The sequence below is a fragment of the Orycteropus afer genome, unplaced genomic scaffold (genome assembly GCF_000298275.1).
Source record: "Orycteropus afer afer isolate SDZICR_OR568_19922 unplaced genomic scaffold, OryAfe1.0 scaffold00187, whole genome shotgun sequence".
Lineage (NCBI taxonomy): Eukaryota > Metazoa > Chordata > Mammalia > Tubulidentata > Orycteropodidae > Orycteropus > Orycteropus afer.
Window position 1 is genome coordinate 1,066,805 of NW_006921774.1, and position 13,839 is coordinate 1,080,643.

Consider the following 13,839-nt stretch of genomic DNA (forward strand, 5'->3'; position numbering starts at 1 on the left):
GTGTGTGTGTGTGTGTATGTATGTATACATAGAATAAAAGCAGGAAAACACTGGAGTTAGTCCTAGAGAAGAACCAAAGGTCTTTGTTAGAACCTTTGTTATCTCTGGAACTTTTAAGATTAGATATCTTCAAGGAAAAAGCTATCTGTGGTGAATAATTCTATAAAAGAATCCTACACACGTATCTAAAAGCAGAATTATTTCCTTTACTAGAATAATTATGTCTGTATTCCTTTTTTATTATTATTCCTTTTAAAGCTAAACATTAGCAGCATGCCTGAAAATATATTTAATACTAAAAAAGCCTTAAAAGTAGCCTAGAACTGAAACCTAAAGAATCTTCTTTCAAATACAGCAATTGAATATTTACCACAAGACAGTTGATAAAACAAGAACAAAAATGTTTCTAAAAAGCTGTGCAAGCTACAGATCCATTGGGTGGGCATTCAAGATAAGGCTGAGGGCATACATCAAAGAAAGTACAAGTTATGAAATACTCTTAATCATGACAAAAGGAACAAAAATTGCCCTAACCCTATCTTGTCAGGTTATACCAAAGTTTGTATGTCTCTTTTATAAACTGGCTTCACCTGAATGTCATCTATATCATAATCTGAGATTTAATTATGAAAACTTCAATCATATACAGGATCATATTCTTTGTACTTGATGCTCATATTGTTTCTTTAAAGAACCGAACACTCACCTGTACCAGATGTATTGGCGTAAAAATAATAAACGATCTGTAATAAAAAAAAAAACGTAGCAAAGCCAAATATAAGTCAGCTATCCTTTAAGAATTATTTTCAAATTACATTTATGGATGAGAAATCTAAAATATATTGCAGATAGAATCATTATAAAACAAAACAGAGAGAAAACAACTCTTAAAATACAAGAAAAAATATAACCTACTGTACTATAACTTTACATTGTCATACATTCATGTTAAGTTCCAAGTTTAAGTGTCTTAAGAAATTTGAAGTATCTCTTAACAAAAAGTAAAAGTGATTTGAGATGTTAAATTTAATCTACGAAACTTTAAGAAAATCCTGGATTAGAAGTCATAGTAAGCATCTTTTCAAGCCAAAATATCTGTGTAAAAATTTTAAAAAGATACCATTTTACTCGCTATGGCAAAGATTTTTAAAAGCCAATTAACACCTAAAATGCGGAAGTCCACAGGAAACAAAATTTCTAACACATTGTTATAAAATGGCATTTAATATGATCCTATTTAAAATGTACATGTACATATATATGTGTATGTATGTATTTGTTGCTGTTTTGCCGTCGAGTCGGCCCTGACTCATAGCAACCCCTCCTTGGGTTTCTGAGGCAGTATCACTACAGAAGTAGGATTGCCCAACCTTTCTTCTGAGGAGTGGCTGGTGGGTTTGAACCGCCAGCCTTCTGGTTAGCAGTCAAGTGCTTTTAGCGACTATGCTACCAGAGCTCCTGTATGTTGTTGTTGTTGTTGTTATGTGCCGTCGAGTCGGCCCCGACTCATAGCGACCCCTCCTTGGGTTTCCGAGGCAGTATCACTACGGAAGTAGGATTGCCCAACCTTCCTTCCGAGGAGTGGCTGGTGGGTTTGAACTGCCAGCCGTCTGGTTAGCAGGCAAGTGTCTTAGCCACTATGCTACCAGAGCTCCTGTATAGTTAGGTATATATCGGTGGAAAAAGACCTGGAAGGAGATCAGTGATTATCTTTAGGCAGGGAGATGAGGTGTAATTTTTCCATTGTAACTTGTAGTTATCAGTATTTTCTAAATTTTCTACAATAAATTATTACTTTTGTACATTCTCTAAAGTTCTGTAAGTTCAAAGCATTTGTGATCATTTAAAAAAAAAGAGTATGTCAGTGTTTTCTGTATCAGAAAATAAAATTATAGCCAATTTGAAATACTCTAGTCCTTTGAAACTGAATGTTCTCTTAATAAGTAGCTCAAAATCAATGATATAATAAGGATGGGCTTTGGAGTCAGAAAGTCCAACAGTCTAATTCCAAATACCTTAGGCAAGTTCTCTTAATCTAAAAACGTGAAGGAATAACAGTATCTACCTTTCTGGTCCAGTAAAATGATGCCATTAATTAATGTACATAAAGTCCTCATTTGCTAGCTCATCTTAAAATCTGTCATAAGTTAAAATAATGTCCTTGTTGATCAAATTTGTAATTGTTCTTTCTATAAGAATCCCTCTCACCAGATGTATCTGAAATATCATGTAAACCACTTAAAATGCACTCTCACTATCTTTTCACCTTTAATATCCATAGGCTTGAGACTCACACTGGTTTAATTTTCTTCATTTTATGTAGAAAACACATCCATAATGGTTAAACCCAGGCCATACTTTAGGTCTAATCTGCATTAAAAATGTATATGTGTGTATAAATTTATATATATAAATTAAATTCAAGTAACCTACATGCTACTCACTCTTATCAAGCTCCATACACCAAAAGTCTAGAAGATACATTTTCAAATCCCTAAAGTTTCTAAAACAGTGAAGTTATACCTGTAAAGGAAAAAATATATTGTTAACTGTATCATCTTATGTGTAAGAATAAATAAGCTATATTTACCTCTAATTGCTTTTGTGATGATAAAGGATGCACCATGTTTTCGGCTGCCTCTAGGCTGTAATTATTTAAAAAAAAAAAATTAATTAAGAAAACTTGCACTTGAGGATTTTCTAGTAATACTTATACCACATGCAAATGTGTGCTTCTTTACTAATATTCAAGACAGTAGTATTTAAAAACTACCTATCATTTAAAACAAAAAAGCAGACTCAGATCTGGGGACAGTGAAAGTTAAAAGTGAGCATGGCAAAGTTATAGGAAGATGTCAAGATGAACCTTTAAAGGAAAGCAGGAATTGAGACTGGAAACTGTTTTCATATCAAAACACCAGTCCAAAAAAAAGTCAAGGGCAAAGGCCCTAACAATTGCCAGTTCAGCACAAAGCTATTTGAGTGGACTGCAAAGAACTAAAATAAGTTTTGCTCACAGAAAAAGTAGCCACGTGGATTACTGAATAAGAACATGCTGTGGGGCAAATTCAGTGAGTATCTTTTGTATATCTACAAAAAAAATGCAATTTAAAACCATACACTCATACATAATTGCTACATTAAATAATCCCATAAGTACATATTAAACACTATGTAGTTTAAACAACTCTAGGCATTGCAAATAATGAGTAAAATGCAGTAATATGCTATCAAGAAAGGTACAGTGGAGATTTAAAATAAGTACAGATATGGCTAAAACAACAGAAAAACTATTTCATTCAACAAACATGAATTGATTTTCCACATGCAAGTCACAATTTGTCCTTGGGAAGGATAAATAAGATGTAGCTGCCCTTAAAGAGCTTAAACAGTGAAGTCAATAGATTCTATAAATCAATATACCAGAAAAAAAAAAAAAGACAAGTACTATGAAGTTTCAATGTAAGTTGATACTGTGCTTGTTTAAAAAAAAATCAATTCAAAACATTAAGCATCCTGAAACATTGTAATTAACCAGGGAGTTCTAAGGAGCGAAATGTATCCTTATCCAACCAACAGCAGCAGCAGTGTCCAAGCTGCATAACCTATGAAATATTAACATTACTCAAAGCAAATAAAAACTAAGTAAATACTTGAAAAACAAAATAAGTTATTCAAGACAAATAGGAAAAAAATTAACAACTATAAACTTATAGGAAAGTAGTTTCTCCAGTAAACATTTGGAAAAGATATCTCAAAAGACAACTCCAGAATGGCCTCCACGATCTTGCTGCATTCTCTAAAATAGCGACTGGTACGTTAGGCATGCAAATATTTGGCGAATAAATGTGGATCCGCAGTTCTTATTCTTCGCTCACTCACTTCTTTAAGGTGACTGTGAGTCAGACTCGACTAGACTGCACACAACTCTTCATCCTCCAAGCTCCAATTCCTAAGTCACCAATCCCTCTAACACATTCTTTAGCTAAAGCACCCAACTCTTCACTTCACTCCCAGGGCATTTTGCTCACGCTGGTATATTACGGCGTATATTACACTACTTTATGAGAAATGTTTGTTTCCCCTCTGGACCGCAACCTCCAAGAAAGGAGGTAAACTTTATTCATCTCTGCACCACAGCGCCTAGGGCAGTATCTGAGACCTGGACACTCGTAGACGGAGGGACACACAGACACACAAAAAATAATAATAATAATAATAAAAGCTTGTTTATTGAACGGGGGTGGCGTAGTTGGTGTGCTTATTGAAACACACAAAACGTGGCGCGAACCAGCGACTAGCTGCTGCTCACCAAATGGTGAAATTACTGTTGGGTCCTGAAAAATTCTTCCGCGACAGATGAGGGTCAGCCTTGACCAGCCCTCGCCAGCTCGCGGAAAAGGACACCAAAAGTTTAATTGTGGGAACAACCCTCGCATCCAACGACCTGCCCTCTCTTCAAAGTACAAGCAACGAAAATGAGAAAGAGAACGGAAAAAGTACGTGGCCCAAAACACAAGGTTCCACCTCCAGACAACCGAATTCTTAACACAAAAGGAATCCCTGGGGCCTCTAAATGATCGCAGCCCACCCCCCACGCGCGTGCTGTGGCGGCGTTACCACGACAACTGCACAAACCCCCAGCCCTGCTCCCCGCCCAACCGGCCCCACTCTCCTGTGTGGCTTCTGCTACATGGCTTGGCCCCGAACGCCGGCGTCAAGCTGGCAGCAGCCCAAAAAGAGCATAAGTTACCTGTACTTCTGTTTCCGGTGGCCACTCGGTATTAACTAACAAATCATACAGAATCGTCTCCTCCTCGCCCTCCGGCGATGCACTGCCTGAAATCGAAGCCTGTCCTAACTCGGGAGCCGCCATGTTTGCCCACGACTAGAGCAGCGGAGAGAAACACACACTACGGTATCCCGCAATGGACAAGCTTTCTTGGTCGCTGCTGCTCTTGCTTTGCGGAAAGGGAGTGAAGGGGACAATGAAAGGAAAGATTAAGTTAACCCTTTTATGAGTAGGAAGGACAGTGACCTTTGCAACCACTGAAAAGGGGAGAATCCTGAGGGCTCTTATCTTATTCAACAAGGTCTAACTCACTACCATTGAGTCAGATCCGACTCATCGCCACCCCTCCTTGGGTTTCCGAGACAGTATCACTTCAGAAGTAGATTGCTCAACCTTCCTTCCAAGGAGTGGCCGGTGGGTTTGAACCGCCAGCCTCTGGTTAGCGGTCAAATGCCTTAGGCGCTGCGCCACCAGAGCTCCCCAACAAGGTCTATTGGCATGTATGTACGGCTTGGGTCAGGGTCCTGGTGCACTCATTGTTAATCTGTGAAACCAAGTTATACTAACTCACTCACTGCCATTGAATCCATTTAGACTCATAGCGACCACCTTTGGGTTTCCCAGGCAGTAAATCTTTGTTGTTATGTTGTTATTTGCCATTGAGTGGGATGGGACTCATAGCTACCCCTCATTGGGTTTCCGAGGCAGTATTACTACCAAAGTAGATTGCCCAACCCTCCCTGCAAGGAGTAGCTGGTGGGTTTGAACCGCCAGCCTTTGGGTTACCGCCAGCCTTTGGGTTAGCAGTCAAGTGCCTTAGGCACTATGCTACCAAAGGGAAGTAGATGCCCCACTCTTCCTTCCACAGAGTGGCTGGCGGGTTTGAACCACCAACCTTTTGGTTAGCACTTGAATGCCTCAGGCACTATGCCACCACAGCTCTTTAGTCAAGTTACAGAACTCCACTTATTGGCCCCCTCAGAAGTGGGTGTTATTCTATGTGTTCCTTGCCTAGCACATAGACTCAAACAATGGCTTTTAAATGAACAACAAAAAATTACCTAACCAAACAGATCAAGCAAAAGTATCAGAAGAATGATGCAAAGCACTTGAATGCTAACCAGAAGACTGGCGGTTCAAACCCACCAGCCACTCCTCTGAAGGAAGACAGGGCAATCTACTTCTTTAGAGATACTGCCTCAGAAGCCCAAGGAGGGGTCTCTATGAGTCTCAATCGACTCCAAGGCAGTGAAGTTTTTTTTATTTTTTTAAATACATTTTATTGAAATATAATTTATGTACAGTGAACTACAAAAAACTAAAGTGCCATGGGTCAATGCATTTTTTTTTTTTTTTAAGGAAAGTAGTTTCTCCAATAAACACTTGGAAAAGATATCACAAAAGAGAACTCCAGGATGGCCTTCACGATCTTGCTGCATTCTCTAAAATAGCGACTGGTACCTTAGGCATGCAAATATTTGGTGAATAAATGTGGATTCGTAGTTCTTACTCTTCGGAGTGTTCCTTTCCCTCCCCTCCCACTCCTGGCACCAACAAAGAAAGTTTCCCTCCATATATAAAAACCTGTCCTTGACCCTCCACCTTTTTTTTATTTTGATGTGAAAGTTTATCATTTTTCTTTGAGGTTACCCTGTGATTTACAGTTTTCTTCCCAAGTTTAGAACAGTCCGTTCCATCTCGTAGTTGTCTTGACTTCTCTACCATCTAGAAGTTCTGTAACAACACAGTTTTTCTTTCCCTCTTTTTGGTTTGTAGTTGTGCTCATTTGTCAATTGGTGTCTCTGGTTCCCTGTTTACATTCTTGTACACTGATTTACTTTGGATACTTCCATAGATGGGTTGGTTTCTGGGTTATGTCATCATGTGTGTTAATGGTCAGTTGTTGTTGGCTGTTGTTGCTTCTCTGTCCAAAGGGCTCCCTTTAGCATCTCTTGTAAGGTTGGTCTGGTTTTAACAAATTCCCTTACTTTCTGCTTATCTGGAAATCTCCTAATTTCACCATCATATTTGAGGGACAATTTTGCTGAGTACATAATTGTTGGTTGGAAGTTTTTCTCTTTCAGTGTTTTATATATACTATCCCACTGTCTTCTTGCCTGTATGGTTTCTGTTGAGAAATCCAAGCTTAGTCTTATTGGTTGCCTCTTGTAGGTAACTTTTTGTTTTTCCCATGCTGCTCTCATGATTCTTTCTTTGTCTCTGGTTTTGGTGAGCTTGATGATGATATGTCTTGGTGATTTTCTTTTGGGGTCTATCCTGTTTGGGGTTCATTGGACTTCCTGAATGGATATAGTCTCATCTTTTATCTATCAGGGAAGTTCTCCAACAAATCTTGGACAATTTTCTCAGTGGTTTTATTATTCTCTTCCTGTTCTGGAATTCCAATGACACGTAGATTATTTCTTTTGATGGTATCCCACATGAACCTTAGGCTTTCTTCATTTTGTTTTGATCTTTTTTCTGATTGATCCCTTTCCAAAGAAGTATTCAGGTATTTGTCTTCAGTCTCATTAATTCTGTCATCCTTTGTATCAATTCTACTCCTTTGCCCTTTCAATGTGTTATCTATTTCTGACAATGTGGTATTAATCTTCTGGATTTCTATCTGTAGATTTAGAATCATTTCTAATTTTTCATTTATTTTGTCAGTTTGTTCGTATTTTCTTCCAAAATTTTTCTAAGGTGTTGTCTGTGTTTTCCATGGTCTATCTCTCAATCTTTTGAACATACCTAAATATAATTCTTTTGAATTCCTTATCAGGAAGTTCCAATGCTGTGTCTTCCTCAGGGATGTGTTTTGGGTCTGTGTCCTGGTCCCTTGTTTCTCCTGCTTTATCTTGCTTCTTTGTGTGGACTATGATGCTCTGTTGTCTCTGAGACATTGTGATGTTTTTGTGTTTATATTTAATTGGTGATTGTATGTTGGAGTGACTTGCCCACAATTTTCATTTTTTGTTTTGTTTGTGTGTTATCTATGCAGGCAGGGTACTGTGCTGTGCTCCTCTATTCACTACTTGACAGCACTTATACACTCACCACCTGTGTCCTTTACTGTTGTCAGCCTCTCGTATGTCCTTGCTGACTTTGGCAAACACAGCCTATTCTTATGTCCCTGGCATCCGAATGAGAATGCTATTACTTTAAAATCCAGAATGGTTGCCACTTGTAAACATTCAAAATGGCTGCACCCTCAGTCACTTTAAATATCCAGTATGGCTGCCCCGTGTAAACAATCAAAATGTCTGCACCCTCCGGACAGCAGAAGGGCCACAGCTCAGGTTGTCTCCTCCTTGCTGTTTCGCTTCCTAGTCCTAGGCCACCAGCACAGTCATGCCTGCAGCCCTTGGTGACTGGGGCTGATCTTTAGGTCAATTTTCAGGTCCAAACACCACTTGGAAATATTCAGGCTATTGGTCCCATCAGAGCAGCTGACAGTCCACAGCTCTGACCATCTCTGTACTCACTTTTTCTGTTCAGGTTTTTCCACTAGTTGGTGCCTGATCAACTTCTGTGTACTTCCTTTCAAAGCTCAGCGCTCTTCTGTATCTCTGTCAATTAGTTTTTCTTTTCTTTGTTGAAGAGGGTCTGTATCACTTGTCTGCCTATTCCTCCATCTTATCCAGAAAAGAAATTGGCAGTGAGTTTTTGAGTGAGTTTAAATGCTATAGGAAGGATCTCAGAAAAGCCAATGAAAGCCAGAGAATCTGAACATGCTTTCATGTCTTAAAAAATGGTCAGAATTTAGAGCCATATATCTGATTGTTAGGAGCTCTGCTAGCGTAGTGCCTAAGTATTTGACTGCTAACCAGAAGGCTGGTGGTTCAAACCCACCAGCGACTCCTCAGAAGGAAGATGGGACAATCTACTTCCATGGAGATACCACCTTGGAAACCCAGGAGGGGTCGCTATGAGTCAGATCCAACTTGAGGGCAGTGAGTTTGGTTTTTGATTGTTGCTAGCTGCCCTCAATTGGATTCTAACTCAAGGAGACCCCCACGTGTTAAACATAGATTTGCTCCATAGAGTTTTCTTGCCTGGGATCTTAACTGAAGCAGATCACCAGGCCTTTACTTTTGTAGTTCTGTTGGATGGGTTCAAACCCACAATGTTCCAGTTACCAGGTACTAGTTGAATGCAAACTCTTTGCACGACCTACACACTTGAATGGGTAGAATTTTAATCAAGTGGATTTGGTGAGAATCATTTCAAGTAGGGGGAAATAGAGTGAGCAATGACAAGGCAGAAAAATATAGTTGAGAGAGCAAGCAGGCTCTTTCCCCACACCAACTTGAGAAAGGGAGGGAGTGGAGGAGGCAATAAAGTTGGAATAAGTCAAGGGCAGACCAGGGTATGGTAGTTAAGGTTATGTGTCAACTTGGTTGGGCCTGGTTTTGAGTGGCTGGGGAGCTGGATGTAGTGATTCCCCATGATGATACAGGTAATCAACTCCATGGTGCAATCTGCTGTGAGCAGCTGAGTAGCTTCCTTAGGTATGTGAGCTGCTTCCAGTATATAAGAAGAAGCTTTGAAAAAGGTTCCTGAGCTTTTGGGGACACTTGTACCCTGCTTTTAGCTGAGTCTTCATTCAGCAGCTTCCCATGTTGCCTACAAATCTTAGGACTATTTCTGGACTTGAACTAGTGGCCTGCCTTGTTGTTTGATTATCTTGGGGCTGTGGCATCTTACTTGTTGACCCTGGGTTTGTCAGCCTCAGCAGCCAGCAGCTGCCTGAGATAGAGAAGGCTCCAGCTTCAGTGGGCTGGGAGCAAGAGGCAGAGCTGAAGCCCAAGGTTGAGAGGCCTTCACCTAGCCCCTAGAGCTGAAACTTTGAACTCAGACTTCTAGCCACCTCAGGTGTAAGAGAATAAATCCCTGTTTATTAAAGCCATCCATTTGTGGTATATCTGTTATAGCAGCACTGGAGAACCAAAATAGAAGTTGGTACCAAGAGTGGGGTGCTGCTCTAACAGATACCTAAAATGTGGAAACAGTGGAGTGCATCCTTGGAACTGAGATCCCTGTGCTGAGGGGATGGGAGAGACACTATAGCAGCAGAGCTGAGAGACCAGCTTGAGATAGAGAAGTTTACCAGCCCAAGGAGGAGAAAGCAGGATGCCTTTGGGCAGGCGGCTTCCTGGCAGACTGGGTTGCCTTTGGGCACTAATTGGTAGACACAAGCATGACACGGAGCCACAGGCTTGCCAGCCCATTGAGAGAGAAAGCTAAGTGCCTCTGGGCAAGAAGTTTCCTAGTGGAGTGGATTACCTTTGGGCATTAATTGGCAGAAGCTGAGAAACCAAGGAAATGGGAAGAAGAGCTGCCTCAGCCTCAGAAGGTAGATCCATGGCCTCTGAGGGCAGAAACACCACAGCCTCCTAAGTTTCAAAGAATTAGATCTTTACCGACTTGGTTCTGTAGTGCAGGGCTGCCATTCATGAGAACCAGTGGGATGGGACCATAGCCACTGCCCAAAAGTGAGGGGGCAGGACTGCCTTGCCCAAGTGGCACAGGAACAAGACCTGCCAGGCCAAGGGGGGTAAAGTCTCCACTCAGATTGTCTAGGAGCCTTTAGCTACCCAATGAAGCAGAGTAGTATAAGTGCCAAGTTGACAAGGGGTGGAATTGTAGTAGTTAAGGTTATGTGTCAACTTGACTGGGCCTGGTTTTGAGTGGCTGGGCAGCTGAATTAGTTATTCCCCGTGATGAAACCGGTAATCAACTCCATAGTGGAATTGCTGTGAGCTGCTGAGTAGCTGCCTTAAAGATGTAGTCTGCTTCCAGAATATAAGGTCAACAAGTAAGATGCCACATCCCATGATTATCAAACAACATGGCAGGCCACTAGTTCAAGTATATAAGAAGAACCTTTGGGAAGGGTCTTGAGCTTGTTGGCACATTTGGATCAAGTCATCATTGAGTTACCTGCCATGTTATCTGCTGATCCTGGGACTGTTTCTGGACTTGAACTAGTGGCCTACCATGTTGCTTGATAATCTTGGGACTATGCCATTTTATTTGTCAGACGCAATTGGGTTTGTCAGCTTCAGAAGCCAGCGGCTGTCTGAGTTAAGAGATGCCTCCAGCTCCAGTGGGGCTGGGAGCAAGAGGCAGTGCTAAAGTCTAAGGTCAAGGGGCCTTCACCCAATCCGTAGAAATGGCACTTTGAACTTGAACTTCTAGCCTCCTAAACAGTAAGAGAATAAATCCTCTTTGTTAAAGCCATCCATTTGTGGTATGTCTGTTGTAGCAGCACTAGAGAACCAAAACACAGGAACAGAAGTGAAATGTTCTCATTTGTTCATTGTACTGTACTGTAAGCAGAGATTACTTTAATCTAAATAAATATATAGTATCATAAGTGAATATGTTATCCAAATAACATATATAGTAACTAGGCAATATTTTGTTCTGTTGTACATAGGGTCACTATGAGTCTGAATCCACTTGATGGCACCTAACAATAACATATAATATACAATTAGCACTGTATCACATTCAAAAGAAATTCCTAAAAATGGAACACTATACAACACTAAACAATAATGAAGAATCCACAAAATATCTCATAACATGGATGAACTTGGAGGACATTACACTGAGTGACATAAGTCATTCACAGAAGAATAAATATTGTATGAGCCCACTATTGTAAAAAGTCAAGGAAAGGTTTACACATGAAAGGAAACTTTCTTTGTTGGTTACCAGGGATGGGAGGGGAGAGGAAGGAAGGAAAATTGTTAGATAGGTAAGACTCAAGTATTGATTTGGGTTAAAAAAAAAAAAGCAATATACCAAAAGTGAGTAAACAGAACAATAACACTAAGGAAAAGGAAGGCACAGAGAGGTGCACAAAGGTACAGAAAAGACACTGGGCCCGTGGGCTCAGGTCCATGCTCATGGGAAACATCAAGCTCAATTGGCATAATATACTACACAAAAACATTGTTCTACATTCCTTATTTGTCGAGTAGTGACTGGGGTCTTAAAAGCTTGCAGGTGGCCACCTGAGATGCAATAATTGGTCTCTCCGTGTCCAGGGAAAGAAAATCAAAGATTCATGGAAATAGTTGGTCAAAGGGACTAGTGGATCATGTGAGCCTCAGCCTACATGACCATGAGACCAGAAGAAGTAGATGGTGCCTAGCTACCACTCTCAATAACTCAGAAAAGGATCAGTGTAGGAGATCCTGGATAGAGTGGGAGAAAAATGTAGAACAAAACTCAAAATCATCAAAAATCCTAGGTTTACTGCTCTGACAGAGACTGGTAAAACCCCCAAGACTATGGCCCCTTGTCACCCTTTGAGCCAGGAATTGAACTCACTCCCATGGCTTCCAGCCAAACAATAGGCAGGCCTACAAGATGAACAATTATAACAGATAGGTACACTCCTTAGAACAATCAACCATGGGAGATCAGAAGGGGAGCATTTGCACAGGGAGATAGAAAGCAAGAATGCATACAAAAGAAGGACACAGGGAAAAAGTAACCACAGGGAGGAAGTGAGAAGAGAGCTATTACATTGTAGGGGTTGTAGTCGATGTCATGAAACAAATGTGTATGAACTGTTGAATCGAAAACCAATTTGATCTGTAAACTTTCACCCAAATCACAATAAAAATAAATAAATAAGAAATGCCTAAACTGAAGATCTACTGAGGGAATGATATCCATCAAGATGCACTAGGCAGTGAACCAATTAAAAGCCTTTCCTCAGAAGCTTCGAATGACTCATTTCTCTTAAGTTAATTTGCCAGGTTACCTTTACTTTCTGATCTCATCTCCTTCTCCTCCCACTACCTTCAGCCACACTGGTCTTGTTTCTGAACAGACAGACAATATCCACTTCAAGGACTTTGCAATAGCTTTCCCTTTTCTTGGAACACTTCCTACCAGGCATTTGCATGCCTTTCTCTCTCATTTCCCTTAAGTTTTCCATAAATGTCACTTTCTCTCTGAAGCTTACCCTGACTGCTTATTTCTAAAATTGCCAACACTTTTCCCAACTCCAAGAAGCTCTGGTGACATAGTGTCTAAGGCATTTGACTGCTAACCAGAAGGTTGGTAATTCAAATCCACCAGCCACTCCGCAGAAAGAAGACTGGGCAATCTACTTCCATAAAGATTTACCACCTCAGAAACCCAAAGGGGGTCACTATGAGTCAGAACCAACTCGATGGCAGTAAGTTTGGTTTTGGTTTTCTTCCCTAACTCCAGATCCCCCTTACCTGTTCTATTTTTTTTTTTTTTACATTCAAAAGAAATTTCTAAAAATGGAATATAAGAAGGACATTTCAGAAAGGTCTTGAGCTTACAGTCTTATAATCTAAAATGCTATATAATTTACTTTGTTTTATTATATTGGTTTAAGGTAAACAACTCCAGGCTTAAATATATATAATTTGAATAAAGGCAGGTGTGTTAGACTGGGTTCTCTAGAGAAACTAAACCAGTAAAGCTTATATATATATAAAGAGAGAGAGAGAGAGAGAGAGAGAGAAATTTATCTTAGGAAAATGGCTCATACACTTATAGAAGCTGGCAAGTCCAATGATCCAATGGATCAAACGTCAAGCTAGAGGCTTTTAATGACTCTTGCAGCCACAGGTGCTGAGGAGCTCAAGGCTGGCAGGCAGTACACCAGCTCTTGACTCCAACAAATGATGAATCCAAGATCTCCAGGCCGAATGGTGGATTGTTCACTCACGGACAGTTGTAGGCAGCACAATGGAATCCCGATCCGCAGAATAATGTCTCTTTTCCCGGAATGTCCATAGGTATACTGGAAGCAGGCCACACCCCTAGGGAAACTCCCTTTCAACAGATCGCCTGCTCAAGACATAATCAACTGATCCCATCATGGGAATAACCACATCACAACAGCTTAAACCACACAGAATTGTGGTCCAGCCAAGTTGACACACAGTTCTAACTATCACAGTCCACCCCTTGTCAACTTGGCAGTTGTACACATCTTCTTAACCATATATAATCTCTAAATAAGGACAATTATAAAGTCATATTTG

General features: G+C 40.4%; 1 protein-coding gene across 1 annotated transcript in view; it reads right to left on the reverse strand.

The window, feature by feature from the left end:
* Positions 1 to 4,876, reverse strand: part of NBAS (NBAS subunit of NRZ tethering complex) — a 750,019-nt gene extending 745,143 nt beyond the window's left edge. Inside the window, exons 1-3 of the mRNA XM_042781864.1 lie at positions 4,754 to 4,876; positions 2,591 to 2,645; positions 707 to 743 (exon numbers count right to left, since the gene is read on the reverse strand). Of these exons, the coding sequence (XP_042637798.1) occupies positions 707 to 743; positions 2,591 to 2,645; positions 4,754 to 4,876 (215 nt within the window). The remainder of the gene's footprint in view (positions 1 to 706; positions 744 to 2,590; positions 2,646 to 4,753) is intronic.
* Between the last annotated feature and the right edge of the window lie 8,963 nt (positions 4,877 to 13,839).